This window comes from Oncorhynchus tshawytscha, linkage group LG04 (assembly GCF_018296145.1).
Source record: "Oncorhynchus tshawytscha isolate Ot180627B linkage group LG04, Otsh_v2.0, whole genome shotgun sequence".
NCBI lineage: Eukaryota > Metazoa > Chordata > Actinopteri > Salmoniformes > Salmonidae > Oncorhynchus > Oncorhynchus tshawytscha.
In genome coordinates, this window is record NC_056432.1 from 11,383,699 (window position 1) to 11,406,069 (window position 22,371).

At 42.6% G+C, this 22,371-nt stretch overlaps 1 protein-coding gene across 4 annotated transcripts in view; it reads right to left on the minus strand.

The window, feature by feature from the left end:
* The window catches only part of LOC112246731 (serine-rich coiled-coil domain-containing protein 1-like), a 129,553-nt gene extending 107,182 nt beyond the window's left edge, over positions 1 to 22,371 (minus strand). For 2 of the 4 annotated variants that reach the window (XM_024415242.2, XM_024415266.2), the window contains exons 1-3: positions 22,047 to 22,370; positions 15,642 to 16,915; positions 11,659 to 11,852 (exon numbers count right to left, since the gene is read on the minus strand). In XM_024415242.2, the coding sequence (XP_024271010.1) occupies positions 11,659 to 11,852; positions 15,642 to 16,890 (1,443 nt within the window). In that variant the 5' untranslated portion in view covers positions 16,891 to 16,915; positions 22,047 to 22,370. Of the gene's footprint in view, positions 1 to 11,658; positions 11,853 to 15,641; positions 16,916 to 22,046 lie in introns of all 4 variants that reach the window. The other 2 variants (XM_024415252.2, XM_024415257.2) reach the window with 2 other exon arrangements.

Here is a 22,371-nt window from a genome sequence, read left to right on the forward strand (position 1 = left end):
TACTGTATAGCCTCAAAACATGGTTAAAACTATGCTTTTGATGTCATGGATGGTCAGTCCTTGCATCCATAGCTCTGTCTATGATTTTGAGGGTGGTTAAATTTCCCCAGGCCCATCCCTCAACTTTTTTACCAAAACAGGGGCGAGGATCCAACTTTGTCATTGTTTCAACTTCTGATTGTCGCTTTAATGCTAAATGGACACACTGTTTAGTATATATGCATAGTCCCTTTACCTCTACCTACATGTGCATATTACCTCAACTAACCAGAATCTTTCACTTCAGTTTATTTAGTAAATACTTTAACACTGATTTTCCTAAAACTGCATTGTTGGTTAAGGGCTTGTAAGTAACCATTTCACTGTAAGGTCTACCTACACCTGTTGTATTCAGCATTTCACTGTAAGGTCTACTACACCTGTTGTATTCAGCATTTCACTGTAAGGTCTACTACACCTGTTGTATTCAGCATTTCACTGTAAGGTCTACTACACCTGTTGTATTCAGCATTTCACTGTAAGGTCTACTACACCTGTTGTATTCAACATTTCACTGTGAGGTCTACTACACCTGTTGTATTCAACATTTCACTGTAAGGTCTACTACACCTGTTGTATTCAGCATTTCACTGTAAGGTCTACTACACTTGTTGTATTCAGCATTTCACTGTAAGGTCTACTACACCTGTTGTATTCAGCATTTCACTGTAAGGTCTACTACACCTGTTGTATTCAGCATTTCACTGTAAGGTCTACTACACCTGTTGTATTCAACATTTCACTGTAAGGTCTACTACACCTGTTGTATTCAGCATTTCACTGTAAGGTCTACTACACCTGTTGTATTCAACATTTCACTGTGAGGTCTACTACACCTGTTGTATTCCGCATTTCACTGTGAGGTCTACTACACCTGTTGTATTCAGCATTTCACTGTAAGGTCTACCTACACCTGTTGTATTCAGCATTTTACTGTAAGGTCTACCTACACCTGTTGTATTCAGCATTTCACTGTAAGGTCTACCTACACCTGTTGTATTCAGCATTTCACTGTAAGGTCTACTACACCTGTTGTATTCAGCATTTCACTGTAAGGTCTACCTACACCTGTTGTATTCAGCATTTCACTGTAAGGTCTACCTACACCTGTTGTATTCAGCATTTCACTGTAAGGTCTACTACACCTGTTGTATTCAGCATTTCACTGTAAGGTCTACCTACACCTGTTGTATTCAGCAATTTCACTGTAAGGTCTACCTACACCTGTTGTATTCAGCATTTCACTGTAAGGTCTACCTACACCTGTTGTATTCAGCATTTCACTGTAAGGTCTACCTACACCTGTTGTATTCAGCAATTTCACTGTAAGGTCTACCTACACCTGTTGTATTCAACATTTCACTGTAAGGTCTACCTACACCTGTTGTATTCAGCATTTCACTGTAAGGTCTACTACACCTGTTGTATTCAGCATTTCACTGTAAGGTCTACCTACACCTGTTGTATTCGGCATTTCACTGTAAGGTCTACTACAACTGTTGTATTCAGCATTTCACTGTAAGGTCTACTACACCTGTTGTATTCAGCATTTCACTGTAAGGTCTACTACACCTGTTGTATTCAGCATTTCACTGTGAGGTCTACCTACACCTGTTGTATTCAGCATTTCACTGTAAGGTCTACTACACCTGTTGTATTCCGCATTTCACTGTGAGGTCTACTACACATGTTGTATTCAGCATTTCACTGTAAGGTCTACTACACCTGTTGTATTCAGCATTTCACTGTAAGGTCTACCTACACCTGTTGTATTCAGCATTTCACTGTAAGGTCTACCTACACCTGTTGTATTCAGCATTTCACTGTAAGGTCTACCTACACCTGTTGTATTCATCATTTCACTGTAAGGTCTACTACACCTGTTGTATTCAGCATTTCACTGTAAGGTCTACTACACCTGTTGTATTCAGCATTTCACTGTAAGGTCTACCTACACCTGTTGTATTCAGCATTTCACTGTGAGGTCTACTACACCTGTTGTATTCGGCATTTCACTGTAAGGTCTTCCTGCACCTGTTGTATTCAGCATTTCACTGTAAGGTCTACCTACACCTGTTGTATTCAGCATTTCACTGTAAGGTCTACCTACAACCTGTTGTATTCAGCATTTCACTGTAAGGTCTACCTACACCTGTTGTATTCAGCATTTCACTGTAAGGTCTACTACACCTGTTGTATTCAGCATTTCACTGTGAGGTCTACTACACCTGTTGTATTCAGCATTTCACTGTGAGGTCTACTACACCTGTTGTATTCAGCATTTCACTGTAAGGTCTACCTACACCTGTTGTATTCAGCATTTCACTATAAGGTCTACCTACACCTGTTGTATTCAGCATTTCACTGTAAGGTCTACTACACCTGTTGTATTCAGCATTTCACTGTAAGGTCTACCTACACCTGTTGTATTCAGCATTTCACTGTGAGGTCTACTACACCTGTTGCATTCAGCATTTCACTGTAAGGTCTACCTACACCTGTTGTATTCAGCATTTCACTGTAAGGTCTACCTACACCTGTTGTATTCGGCGCATGTGACAAATACAAATGTATTTGATTTGAAATGGTGGCTTGTTAAAACAAGGATCCATTTCTTCACTGCCAACTTCAGTAGGTCTCTTATTTTTCACCTAGAAAGACTTTGGGTCAGTAGATATTACATTCATTCTGCACCTGTGGTATAAATTCAAGACGATCAATACAGGAAAGATTTGCAGTTGCAGAGGGTCCAGAAACCAGGGGTGTATTCATTAATGCATACCGTAGCAAATCGTTTTGCACAATAGCAGAACATTTTGCAACGGAAAAATTCAAACAAGAGTTTCTTATTGGACAAATCCGTTTGCTTCAGTTTGGTTCTTGGTGAATACCCAGATATAAAACTTTCACAAGAGTTACGGAGGGGATATTCATAGAGAGATTAGTGTTAAAGGTACAATTCACTCAAATAAGTATTCAAATGTTGCATTACCAGTCTACTACAGGCCAGGGCAGATTACAATTTAGGGTTGGGACAATATATGATTAAATCGAATATCGTGATATTTGACATTGATGATATATCATGATGGTTAAGACTATACTCTGACTATACTCTGTGCAGTTTTATCAGTTAGGCTGTATTAATATGTTGAAAATAAAAGTCTAAATTAATTAACTAAGTCTTATTTAGATTATTTAAAGCTGCAATATGTAACTTTTTGGGCGACCCAACCAAATTCATATAGAAATGTGAGTTATAGATCTGTCATTCTCATTGAAAGCAAGTCTAGGAGATGGTACATCCGTTCTATGTGCGCTATTTCTATGCATCCCGTTCTTAAGTTTAGTTTTTGCGTCATTTACTTTCGGTTTTGTACACCAGCTTCAAACAACTGAAAATACAATATTATGGTTTTTGGAAAATATATTTCACAGCCGTTTAAATGGTACACTGATTATCTACACTATCCTTGCTTGTTTTGTCCATACACTGAAATTAGGCAAACGATTCAGATTTTTGCAACCAGGAACTGGTGGCGCGATCATTGTGCACCTTTAATGAGGATGTGACTATAATATGTAAATAAAAACAAACATTTTAATTATCTAGTCATTAACGTCACAAAACAGTTATATCGGAAATCGTGATATCAGGAACAGCATATCGTAGAAAAGGTTTGCCCAAATATCACCCAACCCTATTACAATTTCCAAATATCACCCAACCCTATTACAATTCCCAATTATGGATTCATCATCTACTACACATCATTTTATTTCTGTGGAAATGGCATTAACAAGTTTCTACACTTGATTGTGTATCCTGAACCCACAGTAGAAGAGGGAGCAACCATATCCTGTTGGCTGTTGAGTGTATTCTAATTATGACACAGAAAAAGGGGTGGGGGGTATTTCCCCAGTGTCCCCTTGTACTTGTCCAGCAAACAGACTTTAGCCCACCTCTGCATTGCCCTTGACTGCTCATGAAACCACGAGCCTACTCAACAGACGATGGAAAACACTTCAGCATCTCAGTGAAGCTTTGCTCGTCACACTGGAGTGCCTTCTGTTATTCCCACAAATTTAAAAAGAGGATGGCAAAAAAAGGAGAATAAATTGGTTATACACTCCTACGGCCACGCTCTCCGATTCCCCACGGGAGAGCTTGGGGGGAAACTTCAAACCAAGATTGGAGAGACTGCCGCCACTTACATTTCATCAACCGCAGATTTAGCCACACATGCAAGTATTACACATGTGCTTTCCCTTCTGAGTATGGAAGATGAGGGGTGTTTGTGCCACTCCCAAAACTAAATACATCTTAGTATGCACTACAAAATAAGCACAAGTGTTTACTGTTCATGCAGGGATGTGGATTGGAGTGGCCAGACAGGGAAGGAGGTGTGAGAAATCCCTTGAGTGACAAATTGCTGTCGCCTTGGTAGGGGCTGCCTGTTATACTGATCTGCAAAGCAGTTAGTTAAAGGATTAGTCTGTTTGATTCAGGGAGGTGCTGTTATCCCCGTGTGAGAGTGTAATCCAGAAGAGGATGTGGCCATTGACTAAGCTATTTAGTCCGCAACACTAATGGTGCTAGCACAGCTCCCATCTCCCCTGCAGTCCTGCTGTCCTGTGCTGTAAACACCTACTAAGCACCCCTAATGTGCTGTCCTTTCATGTACTGTAATATAGTATAATGTATATACTGTGAATATATACACAGTACCAGTCAAAATTTTGGACACATCTACAGTCGTTGCCAAAAGTTTTGAGAATGACACAAATATTAATTTTCACAAAGTCTGCTGCCTCAGTTTGTATGATGGCAATTTGCATCTACTCCAGAATGTTATGAAGAGTGATCAGATAAATTACAATAAATTGCAAAGTCCCTCTTTGCCATGCAAATGAACTGAATCCCCCAAAACCATTTCCATTGTACTTCAGCCCTGGCACAAAAGGACCAGCTGACATCGTGTCAGTGATTCTCTCATTAACACAGGTGTGAGTGTTGACGAGGACAAGGCTGGAGATCACTCTGTCCTGCTGATTAAGTTTGAATAACAGACTGGACGCTTCAAAAGGAGGGTGGTGCTTGGAATCATTGTTCTTCCTCTGTCAACCATGGTTACCTGCAAGGAAACACGTGCCGTCATCGTTGATTTGCACAAAAAGGGCTTCACAGGCAAGGATATTGTTGCCAGTAAGATTGCACCTAAATCAACCATTTATCGGATCATCAAGTACTTCAAGGACAGCGGTTCAATTGTTGTGAAGAAGGCATCAGGGCGCCCAAGAAAGTCCAGCGAGCGCCAGGACTGTCTCCTAAAGTTGATTCAGCTGCGGGATCGGGGCACCACCAGTACAGAGCTTGCTCAGGAATGGCAGCAGACAGGTCTGAGTCCATTAATGCCAAGATAATGGAATTCATTGCCCTTGACAATCAACCGTTCTCCGTCGTGGGTGATGTTGGCTTTTGCGACTGGTCGAGCACCGGTCCACAAGTGCGCTATTTTTCAGATGTTGCCCTACCGGAGTTACACAGTAATGACATCACTGCTATTAGCTTCACGACATACTATGGAACGCCATTTGGGTCTTTGCGTGTCAAAAAAGATACAAGTCAATAACACTATTTGACGTGTTAAATAAGCTTTTAATTTGACACGTCAAATAACACAGTTCTATTAAAGAATGTTGTGTGTTCTGAATTTGCACGTGTAAGCCGAGCGCCACCACTACAATCAGTAGCACTGTCAAAGCTGTACAAAAAAAGTCTGCAAACAGGCAAATACCGGCCACGAACGATGTGTTTACAATATCGCATTGGTAATAAAGCATTACTTGTTCGACCGCAACTTCTGGGATGGGTAGCTAGCTAGCATTAGCTTGGTACCTAGCTAGCACCAATACAACCAGCCTGAAAACAACGACCAGTAGAAACTGCAGTCATTTTCATTATTCTTAGCAATGATTTAGGAATCCTTGTAAGTATTAGCCAGGTAGACACTTCGCCTATTGAAATTTAACTTCAGTTCATGAAAATAAAACAACTAGCCAGCCACTTAACCCGGTTGCCCAAAGCTAACATTATAAGCAGCCAGCTAGCTTCATGTGGCTAGTGAGGCTCAACCTGACCGGGTTATGTGTTGTGAAGTTGGCCACAATAAGGATTAGGCACCATAGTGGAATTTGCGGTTTTCCTTTATAATAAAAGTACCTCTTTGAAAGTGATGCAGAAGGTTACAATTGGTGGAATCATGCCATATTTAGACTAGATAATGTTAAACATGGTTGGAATGTGAAGCAGTGAAATGGGGTATCAGTCTACTCGGTGACACCCACAGAACACAACTGAAGAGTTTAGGCAAATATTAGCGTTGTAGCTCTTATCGCGGCACTGTGACTGTGTGAAATCACCTCCCCAGTCAGCCTATTGTGTGTATTGACATTCATATTGCACTGTACAGCTTTCCCTAAGGATTGGGGATCAATGAAATGGGGTATCAGTCTACTCAATACCCAATATATTTTTTCCAACGTCCTCCTCAGAGTTATCAGACTCCAAAACATCCACGCAGTATTGTTTTTCCTCTGGAATAGTGTTCAATACACATATACTACCGTTCAAAAGTTTGGGGTCACTTAGAAATGTCCTTGTTTTTGAAAGAAAAGCACATTTTTTGCCCATTAAAATAACATCATATTGATCCTAAATACAGTGTAGACATTGTTAAATGTTGTAAATGACGATTGTAGCTGGAAACGGCAGATTTTTATGGAATATCTACGTAGGCGTACAGAGGTCCATTATCAGCAACCATCACTCCTGTGTTCCAATGGCACGTTGTGTTAGCTAAGTTGATCATTTTAAAGGGCTAATTGATCATTAGAAAACCCTTTTGCAAATATGTTAGCACAGCTGAAAACTGTTGTACTGATTAATAACTTTTCATGTTCAAAACTGTGCACTCTCAAACAATAGCAATGGTATTCTTTCACTGTAATAGCTACTGTAAATTGGACAGTGCTGTTAGATAAACAAGAATTTAAGCTTTCTGACAATATCAGATATGTCTATGTCCTGGGAAATGTTCTTGTAACTTACAACCTCATACCAATCGCATTAGCCTATGTTAACTCAACCGTCCCGCAGGGGACACACCAATCCTGAAAAAGTTTTAAAGAAGCAATAAAACTAACCTTCTTTAGACGAGTTGAGTATCTGGAGCATCAGCATATGTTGGTTCGATTACAGGCTCAAAATGACCAAAAACAAAGACTTTCTTCTGAAACTCATCAGTCTATTCTTGTTCTGAGAAATGAAGGCAATTCCATGTGAGAAATTGCCAAGAAACTGAAGATCTCGTACAATGCTGTGTACTACTCTCTTCACAGAACAGCGCAAACTGGCCCTAACCAGAATAGAAAGAGGAGTGGGAGGCCCCGGCACACAACTGAGCAAGAGGACAAGTACATTAGAGTGTCTAGTTTGAGAAACAGATGCCTCACAAGTCCTCAACTGACAGCTTCATTAAATAGTACACGCAAAACACCCGTCTCAACGTCAACAGTGAAGAGGCGACCACGGGACGCTGGCTTTCTAGGCAGAGCTGCAAAGAAAAAGCCATATCTCAGACTGGCCAATAAAAAGAAAAGATTAAGATGAGCAAAAGAACACAGACACTGGACAGGAGAACTCTGCCTAGAAGGCCAGCATCTCAGAGTCGCCTCTTCGCTGTTGATGTTGAGACTGGTGTTCAGATATCGGTATCGGCCTAAATGTAATATCGGTGCATCACTACTTTGAAAATTTCTTCAAGTGCAGTCGCAAAAACCATCAAGCACTATGATGAAACTGGCTCTTATGAGGACCGCCAAAGGAAAGGAAGACCCAGAGTTACCTCTGCTGCAGAGGATAAGTTCATTAGAATTAACTGCAACTCAGATTGCAGCCCAAATAAATGCTTCACAGAGGTCAAGTAACAGACACATCTCAACATCAACTGTTCAGAGGAGACTGTGCGAATCAGGCTTTCATGGTCAAATTGCTGCAAAGAAACCACTAATAAAGGACACCAATAAGAAGAAGAGACTTGCTTGGGCCAAGAAACACGAGCAATGGACATTAGACCGGTGGAAGTCTGTCCTTTGGTCTGATGAGTCCACATTTTAGATTTTTGGTTCCAACCGTCGTGTTTTTGTGAGACACAGAGTAGGTGAACGGATGATCGCCGCATGTGTGGTTCCCACTGCGAAGCATGGAGGGGGTGTGATGGTGCTTTGCTGGTGACACTGTCTGTGATTTATTTAGAATTCCAGGCACACTTAACCAGCATGGCTACCACACCATTCTGCAGCGATACACCATCCCATCTGGTTTGCTCTTAGTGGGACTATCATTTGTTTTTCAACAGGACAATGACCCAAAACACCTCCAGGCTGTGTAAGGGCTATTTGACCAAGAAGGAGAGTGATGGAGTGCTGCATCAGATGACCTGGCCTCCACAATCACCCCAACCGCAACCCAATTGAGATAGTTTGGGATGAATTGGACCGCAGAGTGAAGAAAAAGCATCCAACAAGTGCTCAGCATGTGTGGGAACTCCTTCAAGACTGTTGGAAAAGCATTCCAGGTGAAACATAAAATATATTTTGATTTGTTTAACACTTTTTTGTTTACTACATAATTCTATATGTGTTAGTTCATAGTTTTGATGTCTTGACTATTATTCTACAATGTAGAAAACAATGAATGAGTAGGTGTCCAATCTTTTGACTGGTACTGTATATATGCGATTTAGCAGACGCTATTATCCAGAGCGACTTACATCAGTGCATACATTTTCATTTGGCTGGCCCTAGCAGGAATCAAAGCCACGACCCTGACGTTGCTAGCACCAACCACTGTCCTGTAGCACTACTGTACAGGAGTGTAGTGGAAGCACCTACCAGGCTGTCCTGTCCTATATTTTATGGTAACTAGGGTTACAAAGAGGGGATATCACTGTTAACTTTTTTACAAATAAACTACCAACATTTTAGTAACTTTAAAGTTTTTTATTTTAATTTTATAAAATTACATTTCGTGACCTTTTTTGTTACTTCAGATTATCACAGGTGTCTAATTATCTCTGTGTGGCCACATAACATGTAAAATAATCTAATACAATAATATATATATATTTTTCTTTATGACAAATTAATGACAAAGCTGTCAAACAAGATCCCCGTCATTTACGTGAAGAGAAGGCAGCGAAAAAGGGGCCAGAGGGCGGGCAGACTTCTGCTAGCAAACGTACAATCTTTGGGAAATAAAATCGATCACCTACAAGGAAGATTAAACTACCAACGGGACATTCAAAACTGTACTATCTTGTGCTTCACGAAGTCGTGGCTGAACGACAACATTACCAACATAGAGCTGGCTATACGTACCGGCAGGACAGAACAGTGGCGTCTGGTAAGACGGGGCGGCGGACTATGTATTTTTGCAAATAACAGCTGGTGTACGATATCTAAGGTAGTCTCAAGCTATTGCTTACCTGAGGTAGCCTTACCTTATGATAAGCTGTAGACCACACTATCAACCTATAGAGTTTTCATCTGTATTTTTCGTAGCTGTCTACATACCACCACAGACTGATGCTGGCACTAAGACTGCACTCAATGAGCTGTATTCCGCCATAAGCAAACAGGAAAACACTCACCCAGAGGCGGCGCCCCGACTTGCCAGGGACGTGATTGCAGGGAAACTTAAATCCGTCTAACCAAATTTCCATCAGCATGTTAAATGTGCCTCCAGAGAAGAAAAAACTCTGGACCACCTTTACTCCACACACAAAGACGCATACAAAGCTCTCCCTCGCCCTCCATTTGGCAAATCTGACCACAATTCTATCCTCCTGATTCCTGCTTACAAGCAAAAATTAAAGCAGGAAGCACCAGTGACTTGATCAATAAATAAGTGGTCAGATGAAGCAGATTCTAAGCTACAGGACTGTTTTGCTAGCACAGGCTGGAATATGTTCCGGGATTCCTCCGATGGCATTGAGGAGTATACAACATCAGTCATTGGCTTCAGCAACAAGTGCAACGATGACGTAATCAAAAGTGACTGTACGAACATACCCCAATCAGAAGCCATGGATTACAGGCAACATCCGCACTGAGCTAAAGGCTAGAGTTGACGCTTTCAAGGAGCGGGACTAACTCAGAAGCTCATAAGAAATTCCGTTATGCCCTCCGACGAACCATCAAATAGGCAAAGTGTCAATACAGGACTAAGATGGAATCATACTACACCGGCTCTGACACTCGTCGGTTGTGGCAGGGCTTGCAAACTATCACAGAATACAAAGGGAAGCACAGCCGAGAGCTGCCCGGTGACACGAGCCTACCAGACGAGCTAAACTACTTCTATGCTCACTTCGAGGCAAATAACACTGAAACATGCATGAGAGCACCAGCTTCACATTCACATGACCGCAGGGCCAGACGGATTACCAGGACATATACTGAGAGCATGCGCTGACCAACTGGCAAGTATCTTCACTGACATTTTCAATCCCTCCCTGTCCAAGTCTATAAGACCAACATGTTTTAAGCAGACCACCATAGTCCCTGTGCCCACAGTGGCCCCTCAGGGGTGTGTGCTCAGTCCCCTCCTGTACTCCCTGTTCACTCATGACTGCACGGCCAGGCACGACTCCAACACCATCACTAAGTGTGCCAATGACACTAAAGTGGTAGGCCTGATCACTGACAATGACGAGACAACCTATAGGGAGGGGGTCAGAGACCTGGCCGTGTGGTGCCAGGACAATAACCTCTCTCTCAACGTGATCAAGACAAAGGAGATGATTGTGGACTACAGGAAAAGAGGCCCGAGCACGTCCCCATTCTCATCGACGAGGCTGTAGTGGAGCAGATTGAGAGCTTCCAGTACCTTGGTGTTCACATCACCAACAAACTAGATTGGTCCAAGCACACCAAGACAGTCGTGAAGCGGGCACGACAAAACCTATTCCCCCTCAGGAGACCAAAAAGATTTGGCATGGGTCCTCAGATCCTCAAAGGGTTCTACAGCTGCACCTTTGAGAGCATTCTGACTGGTTGCATCACTGCCTGGTATGGCAACTGCTCGGCCTCCGACTGCAAGGCACTACAGAGGGTAGTGTGTCCGGCCCAGTACGTCACTGGGGCCAAGCTTCCTGCCATCCAGGACCTCTATACCAGGCGGTGTCAGAGGAAGATAAAAATGTACTCTTTACCGGTCCCCCCCTGTATATAGTCTTGATATTGTTATTTTACTGCTGTTCTTTAATTACTTGTTACTTTTATTTCTTATTATTAATCTTTTTTTATATTTTTAAACCTCATTGTTGGTTAGGGGCTCATAAGTATGCATTTCACTGTAAGGTCTACACCATTCGGTGCATGTGACTAATACAATTTGATTTTAACATTATGTTATTGAAGTATAAATAACCAAAGTTACCATAGATTACCATAGAAGATTCTGCTTACTTTGGAATATTACCGGTAGTTTTGCAACCCTAATTGTAACCCTAATGTACTGGACTGTAACTGTACTGTAGTGACGTAAACACCTACCAGGCTGCCCAGCTTGGAGGAGGATGAGTTGTTCCTCTTTCTGAGCAGGACGTTACCCTCGGTGGCGCTGTGGGGCTCTCTGAGGTTGAGGTGGAGCTGCCGCGGCACCCCAGCCCCTTCCGAGGAGGAGCGGAGCCGGCGCTCCATGCGTATCACTTCATGGTAGGGACTGGCACCGCTGCTGCACATGGACACTGGAGAGGCAGAGCACAAGACAAAAAAACAGAAGAGACTGATGTGGAGACCTAGGCAAAACAGAGGCAATAAGACAAGTGAACAGACGGTCCTATTCTACAGACAAACACAAAAACAAAGACTATCCTACACGTTGGGGGAAAACTTAAAAACAATTGATTGGCTATTGCAAGCCTGGAACGATCCAGTGTTTTGCAACAACAGCTTCACTGATTTCAAGGAGCCAGATGATTTTGGGTCATCTTTACACTAACATAAATGTATTTTTTTCAATGTAGTGATGGAATTGCTATTTGCGCACAATTGGCCAAGCGTCATCCGGGTTAAGGGAGGGTTTGGCCGGCAGGGATGTCCTTGTCCCATCGCGCTCTAGCGACACCTGTGGTGGGCGGGTGCATGCACGCTGACACGGTTGCCAGGTGTACAGTGTTTCCTCTGACACATTGGTGCGGCTGGCTTCCGGGTTAAGCTGGCATTGTGTCAAGAAGCAGTGCAACTTGGCTGGTTCGTGTTTCAGAGGACGCACAGCTCTCGACCTTCGCCTCTCCCGAGTCCAGAAGGAGTTGCAGCGATGGGACAACTACCAATTGAACACCACAGAATTGGGGAGAAAATAATAATAAATACACTTAAAAAAAAGTTATTTACAATGACAGCCTACCCCGGCCAAACCCGCACGACACTGGGCCAATTGTGCGCCGCCCTATGGGACTCCCAATCACGGCCGGATGTGATACAGACTGGATAAAATAACTGTTTTAAGTTCTCATACGCTTACAATTATTATTATTTTTTACTTTTGCTTGAATAGTCGCTAAGATTATATTGGTTGTAATCTTTGCAAAATAACTATTTTGGGTAGTTATTACTTCATCACCTCCTTGATTACTTCCCCTTCATAGGGCACTCTGTTGTTATAACCCACCAGGCAATATTGTTTCTGTTTCCATGTTCAGACACTTTTCTTGTTTTGTATCATTCTTTGGAATTAAACTCACTAACTACACTTGCTTCCTGACTCCCTGCATCTACGTTACATGTAGCAAAAGCTAGCCAAAGAGCTATTTTACAGGTTGAAGTGTTTTTATTTTTTTAAAGTATAATGCAGTTGATTTGCATTGATGACAGACATATTAAGCAGGACATTCATATAAGCCTTAAAATCCAATTATAATCCAAAAGTAGTATGAAATGCACTCAAACGCAACATGTAAATAGAGTTTTTTTTGCTGCCGTTCTATAAGAAATCCCCCATGTTCTGCCACCAACTTGGGTGCATCGCCCTCGTGTGGCAATATTTGCAAATGCAGAAAGGGGTCTATTGGCTACTTAGCTTATTCAAGCCGGTCTCAAAATACAACACTGCCCCTTTTAAGACAGAAAAAAGCTCTTTACCTGACTTGCTTTTCAAAGAGGGCTAGAAATGCACATTTTGTGCTCTTGTACGAAACAACCATTCCCCCATTGCTGAATAGAAATTAGCTATAACTGGGCTAATAACTCACTTACTGGCAAAGAATATGAACAAATGTACACACGTGGCTACATACAGCTCTTGCTTTGATCTCAAAACAAGCGCATCTACTCACGACCACTCATGCTGTAAACACAGTTCAGTTCAAAGTGAACGGCACAGATCCATATATGAAAATGGTCTATTTGCATATAGGGCTCCCATAACTCTGGTTATGGCACACCGGTCTGTGTAGAGTATGGGCCTGAGTCATGCCTGTCAGTGGAATATGATCATACTTCAATGAACTCTGCCTACAAGAAAATATTGTTTGTTTTATTTCAGTATGTTGCACTGAAAAGGTTGAATATTGTGTTGATTCGATCACAATTCCCACAGTATAAGGTAATGTTGATAGTGTTAACTAAAGGGGAAAACTCTAGAATGTTGATAGTGTTAACTAAAGGGGAAAACTCTAGAATGTTGATAGTGTTAACTAAAGGGGAAAACTCTAGAACGTTGATAGTGTTAACTAAAGGGGAAAACTCTAGAACGTTGATAGTGTTAACTAAAGGGGAAAACTCTAGAACGTTGATAGTGTTAACTAAAGGGGAAAACTCTAGAACGTTGATAGTGTTAACTAAAGGGGAAAACTCTAGAATGTTGATAGTGTTAACTAAAGGGGAAAACTCTAGAACGTTGATAGTGTTAACTAAAGGGGAAAACTCTAGAACGTTGATAGTGTTAACTAAAGGGGAAAACTCTAGAACGTTGATAGTGTTAACTAAAGGGGAAAACTCTAGAACATTGAGTGAAGTTCAATCTTGTGCTTCTCTGAGCAGGGTGATATTTCTTCTGCACAGCAGTCCCGCGGGCTGAGTGCAGCTTAGTTGGAAACATTGCAAAATAGCCCAAGAAATAGGCTTTACATAAAAAATGAACAACAAAAGGGATGTGTTATCATTATGGATTGCCTAACACCGCCCACAACCAGTAGGCTAACTAATGCTATTAACACACAGTTGTCCCAGGGAAAACTATTCAGACATAATCATATTCAAAGCACTGTTCAAGTTTGGCAGGGGAACTCAAGTTTAGTGGGCTGTTTCAGAAAAACATAGCCAAAGTCTAGCAATTATCCCAGTAGCTGTTATCCACGTGTGACTAGAGCAGGGCTCTTCAAACCTGCTTCTACAGAGCTACAGTCCTGTAGGTTTTCACTCCAACCCTAATCTAGCAACCCTGATTCTAATGATTAGCTGGTTGATAAGCTGAATCGGGGTTGGAGCTAAAACCTACAGGAGGGTAGCTCTCCAGGAACAGGACTGTTTTGCAAACATTCCATAACTGCAGCTGGTAGTAAATCCCCAACCTTGGCTTTATACCTGTTCATTAAAAATAAAGAGAGTCGCACATTTATAGGGTAAAACACCAACGTTTCGGCATCACTGTGACTACACTGTGCCTGTTCAGACAATACCCTCCAGGTGGCAGTAAATAGGCAACATTGGCTTCATTCCTGTTCAGACAATACCATCCAGGTGGCAGTAAATAGGCAACCTTGGCTTCATTCCTGTTCAGACAATACCATCCAGGTGGCAGTAAATAGGCAACCTTGGCTTCATTCCTGTTCAGACAATACCATCCAGGTGGCAGTAAATAGGCAACCTTGGCTTCATTCCTGTTCAGACAATACCATCCAGGTGGCAGTAAATAGGCAACCTTGGCTTCATTCCTGTTCAGACAATACCATCCAGGTGGCAGTAAATAGGCAACCGTGGCTTCATTCCTGTTCAGACAATACCATCCAGGTGGCAGTGTGCACTCTTTCAGTTTGTTTACCAACTCATAGAAGTAGTAGTAGAACAAAATTGACAACTTCTGTGTGCTCACTGATGCCATAAAGGGAGCGATACAATGTTGGGATCTCAATGAATAGAGCCGACATTGTCTAAGGAAACCGCTGTCCATTGGTTAATACCTTTATGAGGAAATAGTTCCCACTGCACATGGAACTAAAATAGTGCTGCCCAATCAGCCATGTAAATCTGACTCTGGTACTTCCTGATTTCTGCATCATCCAACAAAGAGTACATAAAGCATAGCCTTCCTTTCAGACTAGGTCTATTCGTCTGCCTTCTACATGTGTAATCAGTGTGAAGTTTGAATAGAAAATGTTGACGATCGAAACGCAAGCGTGCAAACATTTTGGCCAAATATACTTGGTCAAGGATTTACATAGAGCAATGCCCCTCCTCTCTGCATTATCAATGACAATCACATAGAGGTAGATCAGTACTGCACATGTGGATACATAAACGTCTTTAGTTCTTACCTGTGTGGGGTTTCCTCAGGTGGCATGATCTGAGTTCATGTCTACCGCAGCACACTCCCTTCCCTGGTTCCTGGATGAGTACAGAGTTCCTGGACCTCCTCTCAGACTGCTCTGGATTGGAATGGTAGCCTTTACTACGCACTGGGCCTGCCTCGCTCTCACTAGTCTCCGTCTGCTCTGGTCTCACCTCTTCCTCCACCACCGGCACATCCTCCTTCTCCTCTTCCCCCTCTTCCTTATATTCCTGTGATTGTTGTTGTTGCGGTGGCATTGGTGTTGTTGCAGCTGTTGCTGGCCCTGTGACAGGAATTGCAGTCTCACACTCCGTGGTGTTGGCTGTGCTGGTGTCTGGCAGGAGGGGCTTGTCTGTGGCAGCTTGGGCAGGCGTGAAGAGCACTTGGGATGTAGAGACGACATGGCTGAAGTTGCTGTCTGGCGGGTCGGCTGGGCTGGGTGCGGGTAGTGCATCCACCTCGGACACAGTGTCCTCTGTGATGGGGACATTGAACTCGGAGGGTGTGAGGGCTGTGGTGTGGTCCTCAGACAGCATGGGCGACTGCAGGGAGCTCTCCCCCAGCAGCTCGCCTGGCCACGAGCCCAGGGTACCCCCGGACGTTGGGGGCTCTATGTTCACCTCTGGGGGCTTGCACTGCTCAGAGTTCTTGGAGAAGCGGTGGTGTGCAGAGAATGACTTGGGCAGCAGCTGTTTCTTCTGCCTGGATGAGCGTTTGCTGCCGCCACTGTAGTCTTCCAGAAACCCAGAGTCGTCTCCCTCATTGGTAGCTGAGCTGATGCATTTGATGAACACATTCCTATTGGCCGTGGAAGACACCTTTTCAAAGTCCTCCGTCTGCGAGCGGGTGATCTTCTTCTGCCGGTGGCCACCGAAGCCAAATGAGTGCCGAGGCTTGGCCCGTGGAGGCCCAGCGCCATCGTGAAAGCCCATCTGAGGGTTGGCCTGGCTGTCGTTAGAGTCCTGGGCTGGATCTAGCGGAGGGGTCTGGATGCGTGGTGGTTCGCTGTTCCTCTTGCTGCTGAAGCGGATGGAGGGCTTGCGGAACAGGCTGCGACGTTTTCCCGTGCTGCTGTTGCTAGAGTTGGTGCTGGAGGGGGACGAGGTGTGGACGCCATTGCCCACGCCGCCTGAGGACGGGGAGGAGGGCAACGAGTCCTGCCTCTTACTCAAGCTCCTCCTGAAGATGGGCAGCCTGGAGACGAGCGTGGAGCGGCACGACCCTGATTCGCCCATCAAGGTTAAGCAGCAGTCAGTCACTCTGCAAAACAGACATCCCATCACAGTCAGAGAGTGAGACACAGTAAAAGGGCTTCAGGTTTATTTATTTTTTAAATGGTCCCATCAAAAACAAAAATGTTCTGTGAACCTATCATTTCAAGTAGGCTATAAATGAATTGGAATAAACTCGGTTATAGGTTAGGCTATAGGCTGGACTAAGCCTATGCGGTAATAAGTTGTTTTACCCATGGGCCTTCAAGTAAGGAATGTTTCCATTCACTTTAACATATCTTTCAATCAATAGGACAGAGAAAAATCCAGATCGACCAGTAGGCAGTTTTGTGAAGACAATACCCTAAATCATAGACATGGTTCACACAACATAAATCAATTACCCTATAGGCTACTTAATACATAAATAATAACTCCCTTTAATATCTAGGCCTGTTCAAATAGAATGTGTTGCATATCCAGGTTAGAAATGTCCTAGGAGGGTATTAATCAAACTTTATTATCAAAGTTTTACATTCCAGCAAACTTCCTTATCTGTAACTAAATCTACCTCAAAGTCCCACAGAGATAATAGCCTAAACCAGAGATACTGTACTCTGGTCTGTTTTCACACAGTTAGACTAGTGTGGCATTTCTATGTAAAAAGGACCCATGAGCACTGTTAACTTGATTATGCCACTCTTAGTGCAAATTTAGAAATTAAAAAGACCTAGCTAGTCAACAGGTTCCTTTAAAAATTGCAATGATTTTTTTTTTATATCTAATTTTAAAAAACATGGACTTTAAGTTGGAAGCATTTGTGGAAAACACTATATGGGAGATGCTAGATAAATGTACGAAGGCGAATCTGCTTATCATTGCAAAGCATTATGACATCAAAGTGGCACATGCCGATTCAAGAGCAGTTGTCAAAGAGTTAGTCTACAGTGCATTCGGAAAGTATTCTGACCCCTTCACATTTTCTGCATTTTTGTTACGTTACAGCCTTATTCTAAAATTGCTTAAATCAAAAAAGATCCTCAGCAATCTACACACAATACTCCATAATGACAAAGCGAAAACAGGTTTAGAATTTTTTTGCAAATGTATTAAAAATAAAAACAGATACCTTATTTACATACGTATTCAGACCATTTGCTATGAGACTTGAAATTGAGCTCAGGTGCATCCTGTTTCCATTGATCATCCTTGAGATGTTTCTACAACTTGATTGCAGTCCACCTGTGGAAAATTAAATTGATTGGACGTGATTTGGAAAGGCACACATCTCTCTATATAAGGTCCCACAGTTGACAGTGCATGTCAGAGCAAAAACTAAGCCATGAGGTGGAAGGAATTGTCCGTAGAGCTCCGAGACAGGATTGTATCCAGGCACAGATCTGGGGATGGGTACCAGACCATTTCTGCAGCATTGAAGGTACCCAAGAACACAGTGGCCTCCATCATTCTTAAATGGAAGAAGTTTTGAACCACCAAGACTCTTACTAGAGCTGGCCGCCCGGGAAAACTGTGCAATCGGAGGAGAAGGGCCTTGGTCAGTGGGGGTGACCAAGAACCCAATGGTCACTCTGACAGACCTCTAGAGTTCCTCTATGGAGATGGGAGAAATTTCCAGAAGGACAACTATCTCTGCAGCACTCCACCAAGACTCTCTGACCATGAGAAACAAGATTCTCTGGTCTGATGAAACCAAGGTTGAACTCCTTGGCCTGAATGCCAAGTATCAAATCTGGAGGAAACATGGCACCATCCCTACGGTGAAGCACGGTGGTGGCAGCATCATGCCGTGGGGATGTTTTTCAGCGGCAGGGACTGGGAGACTAGTCAGGATCGAGGCAAAGATGAATGGAGAAAAGTACAGCGAAATCCTTAATGAAAACCTGCTCCAGAGCGCTCAGCACCTCAGATTTGGGCGAAAGTTCACCTTCCAACAGGACAACGACCCTAAGCACACAGTCAAGACAACGCAGGAATGGCTTCGGACAAATCTCTGAATGTCCTTGAGTGGCCCAGCAAGAGCCCGGACTTGAACCCGATCCAACATCTCTGGAGAGACCGGAAAATAGCTGTGCAGCAACGCCCCCCATCCAACCTGACAGAGCTTGAGAGGATCTGCAGAGAAGGGAGAAACTATCCAAATACAGGTGTGGCAAGCTTGTAGCGTCATTCCCAATAATGCTCATTGCTGTAATCGCTACCAAAGGTGCTTCAACAAAGTACTGAGTAAAGGGTCTGAATACTTATGTAAATGTGATATATATATTTTTTTTCCATAAGTTAGCAAAAATGAATAAAAACCTGTTTTTGCTTTGTCATTATGTGGTATTGTGTGTAGATTGAGGGAAAAAAACGATGTAATCAATTTTATAATAAGGCTGTAATGCAACAAAATGTGAAAATAGTCAAAGGGACTGAATACTTTGCGAAGGCACTGATGCTCCTCATTACTTTGTACTTTGCGCCTCATTCACTCAGCCTATTGAGTCTACTGAGTCCTACTCACACAGAACTACCCTAAGCCTTGACCTCTTTCTCCCCTCTCTCTCCAAATGAAAGCCTGCAACTAGTGAGGTCCGGCCACCTGACAACCTGCCTGCTCAACCACATCCCCTCCTCCCAACCATCTCTGGAGACCTTCTCCCATTCCTCACTTCCCTCATCAACTCATCCCTGACCACTGGCTGCATCCCCTCTGACTTTAAAATGGCCTGAGTCCCCTCCACTCTTGGATTGCATCCTACCTGGCAGACTGCTCCTACCATGTGATGTGGACAGGATCTGTGTCTGCACCACGTACTCTCACTACTGGTGTCCCCAGCGCTTTAAAAAGATTCATCAAGTGAAATGGCTGCATTAAAATATCAACAGTAGGCTATAGGCCTATTTCAATCATATTAAAATACATTTCATGTTCAAACAATTGATTACCAATTTTCTACTTGTAGGCTACTGTGTGTATTTGTCTCAATATACCCTCAGTGTACAAAACATTAGGAACTCCTTCCTAATATTGAGTTGCACCCCACCCTTCCCCTCAGAACAGCCTCAATTCATCAGTGCATGGACTCTACAAGGTGTCGAAAGCATTCCACAGGGATGCTGGCCCATGTTGACTCTAATGCTTCCCACAGTTGTGTAAAGTTGGCTGGATGTCCTTTGGGTGGTAAACCATTCTTGATACACACGGGAAACTATTAAGTGTGAAAACCCCAGCAGTGTTGCAGTTCTTGACACACTCAAACAGGTGCGCCTGGCACCTACTACCATACCCTGTTCAAAGGCACTTCAATATTTTGTCTTGCCCATTCACTCTCTGGAACACATTCACAATCCATGTCTCAATTGTCTCAATGCTTAAAAATCCTTATTTAACATGTCTCCTCCCCTTCATCTAGCCTACACTGATTGAAGTGGATTTAACAGGTGACATCAATAAGAATCATAGCTTTCACCTTGTCAGTCAGTCATGGAAAGAGCACTCAGTGTATTTCATAATGTGTAGTCTAACATGTGTAATGATGTGCCAAATCTGTGATTTAGTACATTATTATAGGGTAAGAATTATAATAAACTCCCTCAATATTTGCAGCTGTAGGTAGGGCTGGGCAATATAGCCTACAAATCATCTAAAAAATGTTTCAAATTTATGGCCGATTTACGATATCTTAAAAAAATATATATATATTAAACTTTTTCTCCAAATAAGCTTTGTTGCCCAATTTAAAGGTCAAAACACTGCATTTAAAACAGTAGGGAATAATATGATTAATTCAGGGATCGTCAAATTATACCTAGGCTAAATATAAGCCTTCAATCATAAGACCTCATGTAATTCACTGAGTGGCAAACAATGTTAATAAATCAAGCACTTAATACACTGGTCATACATATGCTTGACATCGCTGGTGAATGGCCAAGTATCCACTACCTGTTGTTTTCTTTTCTCATGATTGATGTTGACAAAGAGGTCTTGAAAATTGGAATTGCTGTTCTGAAAATGCAACCAGCACAAACACGCCATAGACTTGCATCCCAAATGGCACTATTCCCTTTATAGTGCACTATGTTTTTTCAGAAGCCATAGTCATTCCATTCAGACCAAGTCTGTATCCAGACAATGCGCCCTTTTTAAGATAAGACGATGCGGTTTGTGATGGCTTGATATGCTGCTATGGTGTATTGCCCATGTCCCAACTAGTCAAGTTATGTAAGGTCTTCCCACAGCTCATTATTCATAGACCTACATCTACATATGTCTCCCCTCTTTTAACATTAATGGCAGAAACAAGGTGTATAATAGAACGTGACTGATGGGTGTTTCCTGAATGACAACAGCTTACATGTAACAACAACAAACTCAACCAGATACTGTACTGCAACTGCTATTGTCTTCATGTAATGAATGACCTAGCTATGCATCATCTCACTAAACACAATGACCATTAGCGGCTATATGACTCCAAAGACGAGACATTTTTACCTATTTCAATTCAAGGCATATACAAGGCACATAAACACTTAATCTCATCCTATCCTAACAAGACTAGTTAGGTCTTCAGTTGAATGCAATGCAGTAACTAGGTAGTAACTAGGTCACTATAATGTAATAAATCACAGAGCAGGAGCAGTACTGTAACGTTAGTAGCTATGACAACTAGTTAGCTTGCTAATTCCCTGTTGAAAACACTTGACAGTTGTTGCACTGGTGTATATAATGCCGGAAACGAACTAGCTAACGTTAGGTGCTGTTAGATTGCTATTAAAATGTTAATATGGGTATATTGATACCTAACTAGATGTAAATCTTGATTAACTTCAGCTATTAAAATGTCGCCTATTGTCGCTAGCTAACGTTAGCTAGCTTCAATCTCTGCACGCAGGATAGCAGCTCGATCTGTCAAACGTCAACAATTTTGAAGCTGTACGTGCCCAAACATAATCTCAATGTTATTCTTGGTGAAGACACATTCAACTGGAAAGCCATGGACCAGGCAAGTAATTCAAACCAAATACAGCCATGATACCAAAGTTGCAGACGACGACTCAAATCTAGTTATCACCGAGCTGTTTTTAGTTGACAAGCAAGGTGCATGTGAGCCCTGGAGACCCGGCGAAAAAGATGCGGCTAACTTAACAAGCTAAACTAGCTAATGTTTTACCTTCAGCTGAATTCCAATGTCCAGGCCGCTCCTTTCAGTGAAAGACGAAGCTGGTCTGAATATAATTAAATCTCTAATGATTCAATATTAACTTAACCATGGTGTGCAAACGAATGAAAATCTTACGGAAATAGCAAAACTATTCATATATATATATATATATATATATATAAATCGCACAAGTGCACCTCAATGACGTGGAATGTCTCTCATCCTCTCTTCCGTATTACACAGACCACGAGCGTGGGTGACGTACACCTCACACCTTCCCTGAAGAGTGAGCCGCATCTTCATGAAGCTGGTGGTGCTTCTGATTCAATTGCTG